This window comes from Cricetulus griseus, chromosome 2, assembly GCF_003668045.3.
Source record: "Cricetulus griseus strain 17A/GY chromosome 2, alternate assembly CriGri-PICRH-1.0, whole genome shotgun sequence".
Classification (NCBI taxonomy): Eukaryota; Metazoa; Chordata; class Mammalia; order Rodentia; family Cricetidae; genus Cricetulus; species Cricetulus griseus.
In genome coordinates, this window is record NC_048595.1 from 290519170 (window position 1) to 290538035 (window position 18866).

Genomic DNA, 18866 nt, shown 5'->3' on the forward strand with positions numbered 1-18866 from the left:
TAACTGTAATTTTGCTATTGTTATGAATTGTAATGTAATTATCTGATATCCAGGATATCTAATGCATAGCCCATGGATTGAGAACCACTACATGCAGTTTTTAGAAAGGCTGTTATTAGTGGATTTTTATACTAGTGGTATGCTCATAGCATCACAAGAATTGGCTAGTTTGTGAAGAAATTGAAATGATAATAAATTAATACAATACAACAAATATTTTCATCTAGAGATTTGAGCTAAAAATTTATGTGTAATTTTAATTTTAACTTACTTAAATATTTGAAGTATAAAAATAACTTTTAGAGGGGCTGGCAAGATAGCTCAATCTTCTTTTAGCCTAATCCAATATATTGTTTGATTCTGTTTGGTCATCAAAAGAGAAAAATGTGCAGTTCTTTGAATGGTTATTTATGATTTTATAGCTGTTTAGAACACTTGGATTATACCCTTTTCTTGGGATTTTACTGAACAAATCTGAGTTAAGTAGTTAGAAGCATAATGCATTCATATTTGACAGTTCCTTAATATGAATACTTTTAAATTGTACATTTGGAATGTAATAGGTATATTTACTGGAATGAATGTTTTTTTTTTTCTTTCTTCCTTTTCCCCAAGTAGGTATTGCTCTATAGAATGGAGAGACAGTTATATAGGTGTCCAGCTAGCCTTAGAATGGAATACCATACTGTAATGATAATATGTTTCAGTGTACAGGCCTATCTGCTGATACATATTGAAGCCCATTACATATTTTATGAAGATGCCATTTTTCTTTATAGGATTTGATTCATTAAAATATAATTTTCATAATTGTAAAAAATATACCTGAGAATTATAATAACTTTATATTACTATTAATTTTGGTTATCTTTGCTATTTTAAATTTATACCTGTTACTCTGGTGTGGTTTGTTTTCTATTGTCTTGGAAACTCCTACCTTAGTGGTCTAGTCCAAGGCACCATCCTTTGAATTACCAGTTTTTCGTAGCATCTGTTCACCTTGGCATATTGAATACTTGTTTTCCCTAGTTGTTTGTACCTCCTTTTGTATTGTTTAGGTACTGCTTTCCTTCCCTGGAAGGGTTCATTTAGTTCTGTTAGTCTCTCTTTTATTTTTCAGTGCTTTAGCTGCTAAGTTTGTACGCGTCACTCAGACTTTGGCTAAACGTGGTATGTGTTGTCTGCTGAGCATCTTGAGTGTGTTAAAGGTAGTAAAAATATCCAATAAAGTGGTGTCCAGTTTAAATCTTACTGAAGCAGATTATTTATGAGGTATAATAGAGCTGTTGGTATTTTGTTTTATGTGTCCTTATGAAAATTAACTAAAGCTATCATTTAAAATGACTGGCTTCATTTTTAAAGCATGAACATTTTAGGTAAACTAAAAATCTATATGATTATGGCTCAGATAGTTTTAATAAGATGTGTAATTTGGTTGGTGTAGATTTGTGTTAGAAATGAAGGCTGTCATTTTGTAAATAGGCTTAATCCAGAGAATGACAGGATAGATCAACAGTTGTTCACTGGAGTGTTAACATTTTATCAGTGAAACAACCCCCACCCCCTTCCTGGATTAGCAAGAATATTTTTTTGTCTAACACTAAAAATTTTTACTTTTAACAGAAATTAGCAGAGTGCGGAAAGACATGTACAATGACACATTAAATGGCAGTACAGAGAAAAGGAGTGCAGAATTGCCTGATGCTGTGGGACCCATTGTTCAGTTACAAGAGAAACTTTATGTGCCTGTAAAAGAATATCCAGATGTAAGTATACTTGTTGTTTTGCTCATTTTTTTCTGCTTCATACAATATGCAATAAGATAACTTTTATATTATCAGCTGCTTTAAAAGAGTTATGTATGAAATTGGAAATGGGAATAATTTTATGTGGCTAATTAAATCTTTTTCTCTTTAAAGTATATTTCCATTTGGTTTTTGCTATGTCACTTTGGGAATTATTCATGATGAAGACATGGAACTTCAAACTGAGGTCAAGAATTCTGGGAAGACTTTTGTCTTGAGTGTTAAGATCAATTGTATCAAGTGTAACTCTGATACAGTGGTCTTTTGTCTGACCACAGACAGTCCACAGCTTGGACCATGTTATTCTTTTGTAAAATGAGAGTACTGGATTTAATCGTTGCTTCCAATTCTTTAAAGTTTCTTTGAAAAGGACTGTTTTCAATCTGATTCCTCCTTTCCCCCAGTCTTTCTTAGTCAGTTGCTCAACCAGTCTCTAGTATTGTTTTAGAAATAGTCTTCTTCTTTACCAGCTGATTTTGAAGTACCTCCAGGCTCTTACTTTTGTTATAAAACCCTATGTGTTAAGATTGATTCTCTTTCTCTCTCTGTCCTCATCTTAAGTGATTTTCCCACTTGTCTCCAGCGTAGCGTAATCACGTTGGCCTTTCTTTGACTTCGAAAATAAGTCAAATCTATTCCCAGCTTCATGATCTCTGTGTCATTTATACACTGTTCACTGTGACTGGCTGTTGCTTTTCCTTAAGTGTGGTTGAGTTTAAATACTCCTTTAGTGAGGCTTTCCCTGACCAGTTACTCTAAAAGCCATCTGGTCTGTCCCCTCCCTTAACCTCAACCTCCCATGTTCCACCTCTATAGTACTGTTATATAGTGTTTTAGTTTTCTTACTCCCTAGCACAGCAGGGGTGGAGGGCTGCCAGATGACTTTCTCGGGGTCACATCAGATATCCTACCTGTCAGGTATTTATGATTCCTAACAGTAGCAGAATTACAGTTATGAAGTAGCTATGAAAATAATTTTATGCTTGGGGGGCACTACAACATGAGGAACTGTATTAAAGGATTGCAACATTAGGAAGGTTGAGAAACACCGCCCTAGCAGAATATATTGTACATAAGCAAGAACCTTGTCTTTGTTAATTCACTGCCTTAATTTTACTAATCACTGTGTAATACTGACACATAGTAGCCATCCATTACTTACTGAGTATGTAAAGGAAAAATAGTGGCTGTTAGATATGAAAATATTTATTGGAAAACAAATGAAAGAATGACTCTAATGTTAAAAAGAGGTTTTAGACCCATTGGCTGTTACTCAGACAATGTTAGTTTATAGATGGAGTATAAATATCTTATATTGGATTAATGGGAGGTAGTGTTTTTGGTATGTTACAACTTGAGTTTTTTAGTGCACCATTCTTTAGTTTATACATTTACTCTTTTTGTAACTAGTTTTGTTTGCAAATACACAAACAGTTCAGGATAATCCCACTAAAAGAAGACTTTGTTGGATAATTGAAAGGCATTGCAGGATATTATGTAAGGTGAGAACCCAGGACACCTGGGAAAGAATTTTAGTGGCAGGATTTTGTCTCTGGAGAGCCTTGCTGTTAGATGCTGAAGAATCCAAAGAGTCTGTGGCCTCTTTAGTAATGTGCATATTTAGATGAATGTATACATAGGTATGTGCACAATAAGAATTACATCTTTATTTTGCAGGTTGTAGAACATCGTTCATGCTTTTCAGGGCTGGATGATAGTTTAATTGTGTATTATCAATTCAGAGAGAATGCTGCTTCATATAAATACATAGAACAAAAGATAGAAGAATTTAGGACCTTTTGATAAATTATTAGAAATCCTGTCCCAATTTCAAACCAGAATTCGTTTGTCAGTTAAAAATTTTGTTAAAAATACATTTTTTATTTGAGAGTGTTTTGATTGTATGCATGTGTGTATACCCCATGCATTCAGTGCCTCTGGAGGCCACAAGAGGCCATTAGATCCTTTGGAAGTGGAGTTTTAACTGGTTGCAAGTCACTATATGGGTTCTGGGAATTAAACCTGGGTTCTCTGGAAGGGCAGCCAGTGCTTTTAATTGCTGATTGATCATCTCTCTAGGCCTCCCTCCCTCCCTCCCTCCCTCCTCTCTCTCTCTCTCTCTCTCTCTCTCTCTCTCTCTCTCTCTCTCTCTCTCACACTCTGTTTTAAATAACCCTCAGGTAAGCGACTCTAGGAAGCAGTTTCTAAAATCAAACATTCTAAGACAATACAATATAAAGATAGAATTGAGTCTTACATACTGAGGAGTGACACTAGGAAAATAATTGTCTTTGTTTTGCTTAATGAAATCATGATGTTTCTGTAAGAGCAACAAACTTTGTTTATATAGCAAAACACTGCAGTTCCTAACTATCGGTTTTAATTTTCCCTTAGGTCGTTTATGCAGTGTTCATTAGCATTGCATGAACTAATGGCATGCACAGTACAAAATGTGTGTGTTCTGTCTTTAGAACCAAGGCTGGGTGTTATGATAAATCTTTCCGCCCAAAGCCACCTGAGCCCCACTGCCACGTGTGAGCTTTATGCCAGCCGCTCACCCAAGTTAGGCCCAAATGAATACACAGAAACTTGTATTAGGTTCAAAGCTGCTTGGCCAATGACTAGGATTTCTCATCTGTTAGCTCAGTCTTAATTATTATAAATCTATATATTTTATAAGACTTATCTTATTGGCGTCCCTCCTTGCCGGTGGATCACATTGTGCTGCTGGAGGAGCAAGGGGAAAAAGGGACCCTTCATGTTTCTCCTTCGCTTAAATATGAGTCTCCTTGCTATGTCACTTCCTGCCTGGATCACCACTTCTCTACTACATTTCCCAAAATCCTCTTTGACTCCTAGTCCCATCTAACTTGCTGTCTCATTGGCCAAACAGTATTTTATTTAACAATCAATAAGATAAACATACACAGAAGTACTTCCCCCATCAGCTGGGAACATGGCTCATAGAGTAAAGTGCTTCCTGTACAAACACTAGGACCTGACTTAGGAACCCCCCCCCCATCCACATAAAAGCCAGATGATATGTGCCCATAACTCAGCACTGTGGCACATGGGTGGCTGCACATTAGGATCCCAGGGACTTGTTGACCACCCAGTGTAGCTGAAAGCACAAGTTTCAGGTTCAGTGAGAGATGACTGAGGAAGATAACCAGTATCAACCTGTGACCTGAGTACATAGACAGGCACACACAATTGTACACGTTTCATTTAACTACATATAGCACATACAGAATAAAAATAAAATGATGTTATTACTTGTTTTTTTCTTTTACCTAAAGTTATGAAATGTTTCATATTACATAGTAGTCTGAGGTTGTTTTCATTTATTATTATAATTCAGTAGTGTACGTGTTTGTGTTTTAGGTACAGGAACTATTATTGGCTTAAAACTTCAAGTAACTTAGACAGAGAAGACTAATTTTATGACTTATTATTCAGTTCGAATTTTTTTTTCTTCACTCTGTAGGGGTGTGTTGAGGACCCATCTGTGCCTACTTGGCTGTACTGAATTTCTGAGGATAGTAGTGGATATTATTTCATTGAGTTTCAGGGTAGTCTGAAAGCAGTAAATTTTTTTAGACCTGTTTTGTTTCTAATGTCATTAGCCTTTTTATAGTCTTTAAAATGGTGCAGGTGCTTTATTTTGTGAATTATATATCTTAATATTTCAAAATAACTAATATTCCAAACACTAGCTCAAAGTTATTTTTGGAGAACACTTACTTGTAAGCAATTGGTTGTCAGCCTCAGTTGAGGTGGAATGTTTGGTTTATCTATTAATGTATTATGATCTGTGTTAAAGCTTGGTTAAGGTGGACTTACCAGTTAAATACAAACACCACAGCTATCTAATCGCTACATTTTTTTCTTAAAATGCTCACTGAACTAACCAAAGGAATTTAACAGAAAAATTGAGAAGAACCCTGTTCTTAGGGATGTTGGGCTGTTTGTGATAGATACTAAAGGAGGAAAGTTGAAGTCTGATAAATGCCCATCCTAAACAAACTTCATCTTTTGGAGCTGGGACCAACAGTTCATCAGGTTTGTTCCTGTCCTAAGCTGTCCAATGCCAGATGGACACATGCAATGGGTTATGAAGGAAAGTTTATTTTACTTGATGAGCTCTACTACTCATCTCATAGCCTGTTGATTCAGTTGAGTATTAATTATTTCAAATGCTTGAGTCTGATTTTTTTTAGATTAGAAATGTTTGCATGTGTAGAAACAGATGTGTGACCTGTGCCTTAATATAAAATTCATTTTTTCACATGCATCCTAAATACACACATTCTGAATATAATTTTACATAAAATTTTTAATAGAATTGCATTTTGAATATAGTAAAATAGATTTAGGTATGAAATTTTACACTGTTGGTACCAGTATGTCTGTAAAACAGTTTTGTATTTTGGAGCCTTTTGAAAGTTAGAAATATTCAGCTTGTAGAGTTGTCCTAAATTTGCTTTTAAGTGATTTAAGTAATTTATAGCTTCTTTTGATTTAATTGTCAGCAGAAAGCTGTCTTTGAAAGAGGGAGAGAGAGAACTCTTATACAGACATAAGTAGCCTAGGAACTAAATTTGGTTATTTTGTTGGGAAAGTATAGTTTGTCTTAACAAACCTAGCTATTTATATCAGAACAGTTCAATTCAGACTTCTGGAATCTAGTTTGTTATCATCAATTTGATCATGTTTTCACATTAATAAGATTTATTACATGGTAGGAAGATTTATTACATGGTAGGAATTTTGCATCTTAGAAATTTATGCTGGTGGTTGCTGTTTCAGCAGTTAAGAATACTTGTTACTTAAGGGCCCGGGTTAGATTGTCAGATTCCCCCCCCCCCATCCTCGTTGAGCTCTAGTCATGCACATGGCACACAGGTATATATTGCAGGCAAAACACTCATACACATAAAATTAAAAAGAAATAAATCTTTAAAAATTATCTATGCTCTATTATTTATGGTTAATGGAGAGAATAATTTTATTAGGTTCTGAGTTTTTTCATTTACCATTTAATCTACGTAGCATAAATCAACCATTTTATATTTTAAAACAAATTAGAGTTGTAAGAGTATAGGTCTGGGTTTATAATCCCATGGTAGAGTTTGTGCTGATCATGTTTATTATTCCAGTTTCAGTCACCATCATAAACCAGCCAGCCAGCCAGCCAGCCAGCCAGCCAGTGAACAAACAAACCAGTTGTAAAGCTACTACCACCACTAAGAAAACTTAAATATAAATCAAACATTTTGTATCACTTAGTCTAGTAATATTTGTGTGTGGTCTGTGATAAATAACTATACTATACAAAATAATATGAAAGGATAAATTCTTTGTTCTTGTGGGATGCTTAAAGATGTGACCTGCTGTGGAAAGTAAGAACCTGAACTTAGACAGTGATTGTTAAATGAAGACCAGGGCAAAAAATTACTTATAGTGAAGAATCTAAAGATTTTTGCCTCAGTTGTGTGTAGAGATTAAGAATGAGGGATGGCCTTTCAGCAAAATGAGTTACTTGCAGTAATGTAGAATATTGAGCAGGATAGTGTAAAAGGCAGTTGTCAGTAAATCAGATACAAGTAAAATCTTATGCTATAAACGCCATTTCTCCTTTTAATTAATAAAACTTTTCTAACAGACTGATGTTTATGTAGCAGGATGTCGTCCCCAAGAGCCTTCCCACTTGAGGGTCATAAACACACATTTTGTTTCCTAGACTCATCTGTCTTAGGTGACACTTGGGCTCACTGCATTTTTAAGTTTACTTTCTCTCTTTTAACAAACATCTGCCATAGAAATACGCTGCTGAATGCTTCATAATGGTTTTTATTTATAGAAAAGGTGTGCTTTTGAAGCAGGAAGATCTGTGAGTTCAAAGCTAGCCATGGCTTATACAGTGAGACCCTCTGCTTTAAAAAGCAAAACAAAAAGATGTGATCCAATGACTAGAAGACTGAAAACATTAATAAGTTCAGGTATGATTTTTCTCAAGTAATGTATTTTGTAGTGTAGTTAGGGAAAAATATGGAAGTAACAACTGAATTAATCTGAAAAACTTGAAGAGGATTTTTAAATGTAAACTATAATCATTTAGAATTTCTAAGACTGTTAAAGTTTTTTTTTTACCAACCTTATAAGAGAGACATACATAACATTGTATTAAGTATCTGAACTTGATTCAGTTTGGGTGTTTTAGGATTTTCTTTACTAAGTAACCTCTTGTTTTAAAGGTAGGCAATACTAATAATAACCATTATTTGGCGTTATTTGGAGAATTCAGTAATTCAGTGCATGTGCTTTATCCAAAATAGAATTGGACTCATTGTTTTGAACATAATACTCAGTATTGTTAACACCTAAAAATTGTTGCATGGCATAGCCCTGTATTCTAGTTATTTGCCTATTGAAGTGGAGAGTGAAGATAAAACTGATTTCTTTCCCTACAGTGTCTTTTACTTTGTTCTTTGAAACAGAATGAGGATGTGAGTCAACTTTATTGAGGAATTTATAACTGTGGGTTCTGTGCTGAATGTAACCTACTATCTAATCATTATTGAAATATAGTTAGCTAACAAAAGCGTGTATTTTTACAATATATAATGGGATACTTAGTTTTTAGTTGATTTATTTTTATTGAAAAAATTTCATATAGCACATTTTGATCACATTTTTCTCCTTGCCCCAACTCCTCCCGGATTCTGTCTCCATCCCCACCCAACAAAAAACACCAAAATAAATAACTTAAAAAAATACCCAAACAAAATAAAAGGCACACCAAATGTAGTTGAGCCTTTTTTGTTTAAAAAAATGGACTCCATTGGAGAAAACTGCTTTTCTTTTTTGTTTAAGCAGTTATCAATTGTAAGTAGATTCTTGGTTAGGGGTGTGAACATACATGTATCAGTCCTGTTGTGTCTGGATGATACTCGTGGAGTCAACTACCACCTCTGGATCTTAGAATCTTTCTTCCTCCTCCTCTTGCACATGGATCTCTGAGCCCTGAGGGGCAAGTGCCGAGTGCTCCAAAGTCAATCTCTCACTTTGGCACATTGTCTAGTTATGGTGCCTTTGTGTTAATTACAACTGCTGTAGGAGTAAGCTTCTCTAAGGAGGTTTTAGAAATCTGTCATTGGGAGTTACTTAATTGCTGTGTTCCTTTAGCAGAACAATACTAGTGGATTTTCCCCTAGGTCCATTACCTATCTAATCTCAGGTTCTTGGCCACTTTAGCAATGTCAGGTAAGGGGCTCATCTTATTAAGTGGGCCTTAAGTACAATTTAAAAGTGGTTGGTTACTCCCATAACATTTATGCCACTATTGATCCAGTATGTCTTGTAGGCAGGTTGCTCTTGTATGTTGCAGCATTTGTAGTGGGTAATATTGATGATTGTTTTTATTTCCTGGTGGTGTGCAGAATACTAAAGTACCATGAGTGCTGGTCAGTATTGGGGGAAGCCTTTACTTGGGCATCAGCTTCATTGCTCCGTGTTTGATGACGTAAGTAAATTTGTGTCTTCAACATTAGAGTCTTGCCATCAGGCTTTAAAGAGTAGCCAATAGCAGTAGCCTTGGCAATAGCTGGCCCTATTAGAGGAGGTCTATGGGACCCCTTCTAATGTGACATCTGATACACATTGTGAAATGATACCACACCCAAGCTAAGGAACTCATCCATTGCCTCACAGGTTTGTGTGTGTGGGGGGGAAGAGAGAGAGAGGGGAAAAGAGAGAGAAAGAACTCAGTCATCATGTTAAGTCTAGAGCTCCAGAATTTAGTCATATGGCATAATCCAACCTTTATACTCTGTCACATAGCTACAGATTTATTTGCTGTGTATATGTTCTTGTTGGTGACAGGAAGGCCAAAAGTGAATGTAGAGCCACTGGAGTCGGGATTACACGTGGTTGTGAGCAATCTGATTTGTAGGTACTGGTAGCTGAACTTTAGTCCTCTGAGAGAGTAGCAAGCACTCTTAACTGCTTCTCTCTAGCCCCTGACTCTTTGAGCAGTATCTCTTTATAGTTATCTTTCCAACTTTTATAATACTGCTCAATTCCCCATATGATTGATATTATGCAATATTTATGCTTGCCTTATTTCCTTCAATGTAATGTCTTCCAGATTTGTTGTACTTTTGTAAATGACAAAATCTTCCTTTTAACATTCCATTTTCTTTATCCATTCATGTATCACTAGACAAATGAGTTGTTTTCATACCTTGGCTAGTGAATAATATTACAGTGAAAATGGTGGTGCAGAACTTTTCAACACACTGATTTAATTTCTTTTCTATACACACCAAGATATAAGATTGTTGGTTCTGTGGGTTTTTTTTTTTTTTTTTTTTTGTGTGTGTGTGTGTGTGTGTGTGTGTGTGTGTGTTGTGTATAGAATCTTGGCATTCTTGTTAGAGATTATACCATTTCTACTTGTATTTATTTATGAGCTTTATTAGTCTACTTTTGCTAGTTCTGTTTTTTTAAGAACTTCTATGTTTTTCAGAATTGTACTTACATATGTTCCCATCTGTAAGGAACAAGTGTTTCCTTTCCACCACATCTTTGCTAACATGTAATATGTAGAAGTCATTACAACAGGTGTGAGATGGTATCTTGTATGCTGACTAGTGATGTAAGCTACTCTTTCTTGTGCCTGTTGGGCATGACATTTCTGTCTTCTGTAGGATACTGTATTTAAGAAAGACTTTTGTGTGTTTATTTTAAAGTCAGGTTTTTGTTGTTAATGTTTGCTTTGTTGTGTATTATGTTCTGAATACCCTATTGTGGATATTAATTTCTTACATATGGATGGCTTGCAGCTATTGTCTCTTTAATCTGTGGTTTGCCCTTTCATTTTGCTTATTGATGTACATAAGTTTTTCTTTTCTTGTTAGTAAATCCATTTGTTTTTGCTTTTGGTTGCCTGCATATATATATTATGCATATATATTATGCATATATATATGCATAAATAAAACCACCACCAATATCAAGTAGCTTATTTATTTTTTACTTCCCTGTTATGTGTGGTATTGTTGCATTGTGTGTGTCGGGGCAGGTGTACATTGTGTGCACATGGATGTGGAGGGCAGAGGTTGATATGTATCTTCCTTGATTGTTTGCTACCTATTTAGGCATGGCCTCTCATATGAACCCAGAGATCACTGATTTAGCTTGTCTAGCTAGGTAGCTTGCTCAAGGGATCCCCTGTGCATCCTTCTCAAGTGCTGAATTATAGATGAATTGATAAAACCCATCTGGCTTTAAATAGTTTAATTCTTTGAATATTTGGAACTCATCTTTATCTGGTCATTTGGCCTCCTTTCACTGGGAAGTTTTGAATTACTTTGTAATCTTACTCTTTATCATAGTTAGATTACTCTTTGAGTCAGTTTGGTAAGTCTCATGCTTCTTAGGAATTTAGAGATTTATTTTGTTCAGTTTGTTGGTAGGATTATTCATAGTAGTCTTTTTAGTTTCTTCGAATTGTTTCTTGCTTCACTTGTCTCCTTTGGAGGTTTGTTGTTTGAGTTCTCTATTTTTGGTTAGTTTATAGGTTTGTCACATTTATTTAAGCCTTTGAAAAGTAACTTTTCTTAATCATCTTTTTAGACCCTATTTCTCTGCCCTTTCTCAGATTTCATCTGTTTGGGATGTTTTCGAATATTTATGTAGATTTAACTGAGTTAACTCTGTCTAATCTGAAATACAGTAAAATGCAAAAGTTTTTCTTTTTTTTTTTTTTTTTGAGTGACTTACTGATGCTTAAAACATTTTGGATTTTGTGTTTTCAAGTTAGGTACCCTGTTTTTTTCATTGTCTACAAACACTTTTATTTTTTTTTAAGCGTGTATTATATTATGTAAATCACTGTGAATTTAACAGACCTAGATGATAGCCTCAAACTTCAGGAATGACTTGCAAGAGACTTGTAGATCATCATAACCACTTTGATAAGTGTGTAAGAAGAATATGCAAAATTCTTCAGAAGAGGGAAACACCTGTGTTTCTGGTTTCTCCAAGAAAGTCAAAGAAAATAGAACCTGTGTTCATTATTGTGGGATGATTGAGAAGAGTCTGACTTTTGTTGGGTAGGAATGACAGAGCAAGGAAAGGATGACAGGAAGAAAACTTTAGAAGTTCCTGACATTTTGACCAGGATAAGAAGTTGTTTAGAGGTTTGACTAAAGTTTGAATAAAGGAGAATAGCAAAAAATGAAGCCTGAGAAGCATGTAAAGGGGAGGCTTTTCTGTCCCACCCAGTCCTGCAGTTGGTTTTAAAATATTTACTCATAGACTTAATATTAATTACAAACCATTTGGCCTATGGCTCAGGCTTATTACTAACTAGTTCTTAAAACTTAACCTACTTTTATTAATCTATATTTTGCCACCGGTCTTTGTGGAGCTACCTGTTCTCTAGTACATCTTGTTCCTGCCGCTTGCTGGCATCTGTCCCTGACTCCACACTTCTCCCTGTATCTCTGCTTGGATTTCCTGCCTGGCTCTATCCTGCCTTGCTATAGGCCAAAGCAGCTTCTTTAACCAGTGATAATAAAACATATTTACAGCATTCAGAGGGTTATCCCACAGCAGAAGCATGTGAGATCTTTTACAAGGCTTTATGTGTAAGGATTTTCCCCCTTCCTATACTGTTGTATGTACTATCTACTTGTGGCATAAAACCTTGTACATTCAATTTTATTTTCTAACCTACATATTTTGCTTCTATAAAGGACAAACACAAGTCTTACCCAAGTCTGTTATGGATGGTTTTTTGCATCTTACTTATTGAAGGTTGGCCTTAACTTGGAACATCATAATTCATATGCCAATTTGAAATCTTGTTTTTAAGTACTTAGCAATTTTTCTTTGTAATAGCAGTTGGTATGAGTGACTTTACTTGAATAGTTTTGTAAGAAGCTTTTAATTGCATTACACGTGTAAGTCATGGTACATAAACACAAATGTTTACAAATGGCTAATATATGATTGGTTTGTTAAATGGTTACTATGTGTAATGTAAAGTGGCCTTTTCTCCAGGAGACCTTGGCTACTTGTCTAGAATTAATATGAATCTATAAACAGGATAAGACATACCGTCCCATGACATCTTGATATATTTATTTAGGTATTTTTGGCTAAAAGGTTTAATCCTGGTAAATATTTAACCAAAACAAGTTCTTTTTTGGCCTAAATTAGAGATGACTCTATTCTGTTATATGTAACAAGTACATATAAATACATGCATACATACTTTTGACTGAGTAGGCTTAATGCCTACTCTGCTAATTATTTGGTATTATGTAAGGTTTTGTAAATACCTAGGTAAAATTATAGGAACATATAGTGGACATAGGGATGCGAATGTAGCCCAGTGCGCAGTGCTTGCCTAGCATTTGTGAAGCCTATAGTTTAATTTCCAGCACTGCTAAGATAACCCTCAGAGCCCTGAAGAGTATGTCTGAGTCCTTGCTGTAATTAGACATAGTTTGGAGCAGCCTGACCTTGGTGCTGAAAACCAGAATCAAGTCCTGCAAGAATTGTATTAGCTCTTTACTGCTGGGCCATCTATCCAGCCCCAGATTATCTCTTGAACAAAAGAGCAACCCAGTGCTGGGTGGTGGTGGTACTGCATGCCTTTAGAGACATGCAGATCTCTGTGAATTCAGGGCAAGTCTTGCCTATGTACCAAGTTCCAGGAGTACCAGGGCTATGTAGAGAAACCCTGCCTCACCAAAAATCTGCTCAAAAAAGCAACCCAAAATTTGTATGTTCTTTTATAAGTTTATTTTTAATTGCAGAATTTTAAGCAGAGATTACTGTCTAGTAATTCTTAAAAGTGCTTCTGAGATGCTTTTGGAAGTGCAGCTTTTATCTGTCATTTATTTTGGTAATGTCTTACAAGGAAGTCTTAGTTTTAATTGTACTCATTTAAGGAGGTTCCTGGAGTTTTCATAATTTGCATTTTGTCACTGGGAAAATCCATTATTTGTATTTAAAATGTATCAAGCAAAATGAATACTATTAGATATAATTGTTAAACTTTTAGAAATTAACATGCCACTTGGTAGAACTATAATTGGTGAGTAGCAGCTAAGGTCTATATTTAAACAGTAGGGTTAATGAATATCTTTTATTTTTTTCTTTTTCTCTCTCTTCTGTTGGCTTTTCAAGTTGCACTTAGCTCAGGCTCTTTGAAATGATTTTATTTTTAAAGCATTGTGACATTGTTTTAGTTGAATGAAGCTGCAGAACTGGCATGATAAATCAACACAGAACAAGTTTTAATGCAAGGCATAGCACATTAACCTGGAAATTGGTTGCAATAGAAAAAGCAACTACTATGATTAATTTTTTTTTTATTCTCTGCTTACAGCATTTTAAGAAGGATGACCTTGACAATTGCAATTGCATTAGAATCCTTATGGTGTGCACTTTAGAGTACTTGAACTCTTTGGTTCATGGGTACAATAGTAATTGCTTTTTAAGGTTAAGAAAATTTTATCTCTCACAGATTAAATATTTCTGTTTTATCTGCTTTATAAACAATTTAAAAGTAAGTAATAGTTGTAAGAATTAGCTTCTTTTTACATGATAGTCTCATGACTGTAGTTGCTGCAAAAAATATTTAATATGTCAGAATGATAGGTTGTGTCCTCTCAGTGGACACATGGTAGGGTAGACCAACTGATTTGATATATGATGCAGGTCAAACCTACTTAATTATTAGTTAACTTGCTAAAATGTATCCATGGGGGGTGGGAAGATGGCTCAGTAGGTGAAATGTTTGCTGTGCAAGTGTAAGGACCTACGTTTAAAACCCCAGAACCATGTAGAGTTGTGCCAAGAATTCATCTTTAATTGCAATACTTCTTCAGGAGGTAGGCTGCAGAGGACTGAATCTTTTGACAGTCACAGGCCAACTCTCCTGATATACATAGTGACAAACAGCAAAGAGATAAGTAGTCTCAAGGTGGAAGGCATCTGGCTCTCAGAGTTGACCTGGCCTTCATATTTGACACCTTTATGCACACACATGATATACTTGTATACCCACCCCTGCCTGCACTCCTGAACATGCAAGGGTGCGAACACACAGTTTTTATTTTTATTGACTATATAATATGTTGAAAAGCAGGTCTGAACAAACATTAAAGGTTGATAGTTTTATGTAATGTGTGTGTAATATAAAATTATCTATCTATATATCTATATCTATATATGTATGTATGTATGTATGTATGTATTTAAAGCATAGGAAGCTAGAAATCAAACCAGAGATAATGGGGAAATTCTTATGTCTTTGAAAAATCATATACTTTGTAGTATGTGGGAAGCATGCAATAAGGAAGTATCTATTTCAGTTTTGGAAAACCAGCAGATTAAACCGTACAGAAAGAAAGGGAAGAAAAAGCTAAGACTAGATATCATTTAAAGGAAGAATGTATGAAATGAAAATGAATAAAAGTATCAGTTAATAAGCAAAACCAAAAATGGCAGTTTGAGTGAATCATTTACTGAACTTCTACCTCTGTGACTGTGTTCATTAGAGCAATGTGTCTGCAGTCAGCTTTTGACCCATTAGGCGGTTCTTTCTAATATATTGTACTCTCAAAACAAGTCAGTGTTATTCTAAAGTCTTGAGGTCAAAAAAGGTACACATTTACATTGCAAATAAAAAGAATATAATTAGGCTTGGAGAGGTGTAGCCTTTCTAATTTTTTTTTTTAAATGGCTCTACTCCAGTGAGCAAAATTAGCAATTGATGTCTTGGAAGACAAGGTAGACTAATATAACCAGAACTGAGAAATCCTCATCATAGGGCTGGGGAGATGGCTTAGTGGGTAGATAAGAGTACTTGCTGTTCTTCCAGAGAGCATGGGTTTGAGACATAGCATCCACAGAGTGGTTCACAACCATCTGTAACTACAATTCCAGGGGATCCCAACAGACCTGAACATGGTGCACAGATGTAAATGCAGGCAAATATTCATACATAAAAAACAAACACTGAGTATTAACAAATAGTTAAAAACAAATTTTAGTCTATAAATTTGAATATTTAGGGAATATGAGCACATTTGTAAGAAAGACAACCACAGTACATCAAAGTGGATACTAAGGTATATCAGAATGAATGAAACAGTCCATCACCAGTAAGTTGTAATTAGTATTTAAGAAAAGATAGTATTAGTTTCATTATAAGCTCATCCAGAGTTGGAAACATTCCTACATGTTTGGAGGCCTGAATAACCTTAATGTCTAAAGTTGAGGTCCTTATTATGAGAGAAGAAAATTACAGGTAAAGTACCATTCTTGACTATATATTTTTTAAAATTTTATTTATTTCTGTTTATATGTTATGTTTTTTGTTTTTTGTTTTTTGTTTTTTTTCCCTTGTATGTGTATCTGTGTGCCATGTGCGTGCCTGGTTTCTGGGGAGACCAGAAGAGGGCTTTGCATCTCTGGGACTGGAATTATAGATGACTGTGACCTACCATGTGAGTGCTGGGAATTGAACCCAAGTTTTATGGATCAGCAGCCAATGCTAACTTTGAGCCAGTGCTCCAGCCTTGTGAATGTATTTGTTTTTTTAAATGAGCCAACAAAATGTTGGGAAACTGAATCTAGTAGGAAATTAAAAGAAATGTAAGTGCATAATGTCCAAGTTGAGTCTATTTTATGAGTATAACATTGGTTTAACATTAAAAAGATGAATTGTCATCCTCTGATCTGAAGAAGTATTTAATATGTTTAGGTTACCTAGAACTTAGCAGCCTTGTTCTCAAGACTAGTAGCAAGTGAGAATGATACACATTTGCTTGTGAACTCAAGGTGTGCTGTATAAGTAGTAAAGAAAAATATATAGTTGGAAAAGAAAAACATGACTTAACGGTTTGCAAGTGACAATGACAGTTTACTTATAGGACTCCCCCCTGAAAATTTATGAAAACCAGAAGTCAAGAAACAATGTTTCTGGGTAAATGATAAAGAAAATAATTATTTATTCTCACCTTAGAAACAAAGTGGATTTCAAAATATATGCAGGGTTATTGGAAAACTAAGTTTTTAGAACTAGCTTAAAAATAATAAAGGCACCAGGTGTTGGTGGTGCATGCCTTAATCCCAGTACTTGGGAAGCAGAGGCAGGAGGATCTTAGTGAGTTTGAGGCCACCCTGGTCTACAGATCTAGTTCCAGAAAAACCAGCCAGAATCACACAGAGAAACCATATCTCTCTCTCTGTGTGTTTACATTTTTTTTGGTGGGTAAATTTTTTTTTTAATTTTAGAAACAGTCTTATTTTACATATCAATCCCCCATTCCCCCACCCTCCCCATCCTCCCATATCCCCCACTGACCCCCCTACTTATCCCCCCACCCACTCCCGAAGGATAGTGAGGCTTCCATGGGGATTGTCAAAATCTGTCACATCATTTGGGGGAGGGCCTCTAGGCCCTCTTGGCCCTCTTTCGTGTATCTGGGCTACAATCTTCTCAGGGAATGAGCTCCCAAAGTCCATTTGTGCTCTAGGGATAAAAACTGGCTCCACTGTTAGAGGTTCCATAGACGGCCCAGGCCTCTAAGTTGGCACTCACATTCAGAGGGTCCAGTGCTGGTACCCCAGATTTACGACTAGGGTCTCTGCTCTAACTAGGTCAGATCAACTGTTTCTGTGAGTTTCTCCAGCCCAATCTTGACTCCTTTGCTCATCTCTCCTCCCTCTCAGTGACTGGATTCTAAGAGAGATAAAAGAAAGCACAACTAAATGAAGAAATTAGTTCATTGACCCCAGTGCATACTCTAATGAGAATCTAAAAGTTAGTGAGATATATTCAATAATGGAAATGGCCTGAAATAGCTAAGATATTCTTGAATGCAGTTACACCAGTTACTGCAGTATATGATGTAGTAAGAGTGCATTGAATAATGGGATAGAAAGCCTCTAGATCTGACATGTGTACTGTGTTTAGCTTAATGACTATGTATGTCTGAGAAGTACATGGTTTGACAGTTTTATTGTAGTGGTACAGGTTGATCACCCATCAAATGTGGTAAATTTAAGATATGTGAGGTTGATGTGTAGTGTAGTGTTACCTGATGTTTACAGCAAGCTAGTTGCTACCTGTTGGATAGAGGTATGCCTTTCTTAGTGACCTTTAAATTTTGTAAATACGAATAATAGAAGTTTCTGTTGAGGGATGCTAAAGTTTTCTTTATACAATTACTTTTGTCAGTATGATGTTGTGTTTTTCATAGAAAATTTAGAGTCCACGCCTAAACTTTTAGAAGTATAAGTTAAAAGTGGAAATGAATGGAAGAAAGTCAAATAAGGATCCATAATAAAATTGTTTAAAGAAATATAATTTTAAAAAGTGTACTCAAAAGAGTTGTATACTTAGCACAGTATAGAATTGTAGTTTGAACATTAATGTTCTAGCAGCAGTGTGGAATTGTCACACACTTGTCTCTGGAGATAGAATTTTTTTTGTTACGAAAGTAAAGACAGGACTCTAACCAAGTATTCTTGTTAAAGGACAGGATTTATTTTATAGAGGGGATCATAGTTTGTATGTTATCTAGTGTTTTGTTAACTTTTTACTGTGCACTCTGACCTAGATTATGTGTTGATGGATAACTCAGTAAATTACCTTTGTTTAGCTGGTTATAGTTTGCATTAATACATGATAATTCCTCGCAAAGCAGTGACTTGCATCTCATTTGGCAAGAAATTAATGAGTTCTAGGTTTCACTTCTCCTTGGCTCATGTTCATGGGAAATGTAGTAATCAAATGCATATGTAAGCTTTCAAATAACTGTCACAGCTTTCAGCAAGAGAGTAATGTACACTATCTTTTCCCACAGTTTAATTTTGTTGGGAGAATCCTTGGACCTAGAGGACTTACAGCCAAACAACTTGAAGCAGAAACAGGATGTAAAATAATGGTCCGAGGCAAAGGCTCAATGAGGGATAAAAAGAAGGTAAGTCCTTGATAAAGGGTGTGTTTTCCAGCATTTTTACTTCTTAATA

General features: G+C 35.4%; 1 protein-coding gene across 4 annotated transcripts in view; it reads left to right on the forward strand.

The window, feature by feature from the left end:
* Nucleotides 1–18866, forward strand: part of Qki (QKI, KH domain containing RNA binding) — a 115231-nt gene that overhangs the window by 28476 nt on the left and 67889 nt on the right. For all 4 annotated transcript variants that reach the window (XR_003482378.2, XM_027401107.2, XM_027401111.2 and 1 more), the window contains exons 2-3: nucleotides 1624–1766; nucleotides 18701–18817. Coding sequence is in view for 3 of the 4 variants with exons in the window: in XM_027401107.2 (XP_027256908.1) it covers nucleotides 1624–1766; nucleotides 18701–18817 (260 nt within the window). In the remaining variant the exon portion in view is untranslated. The remainder of the gene's footprint in view (nucleotides 1–1623; nucleotides 1767–18700; nucleotides 18818–18866) is intronic.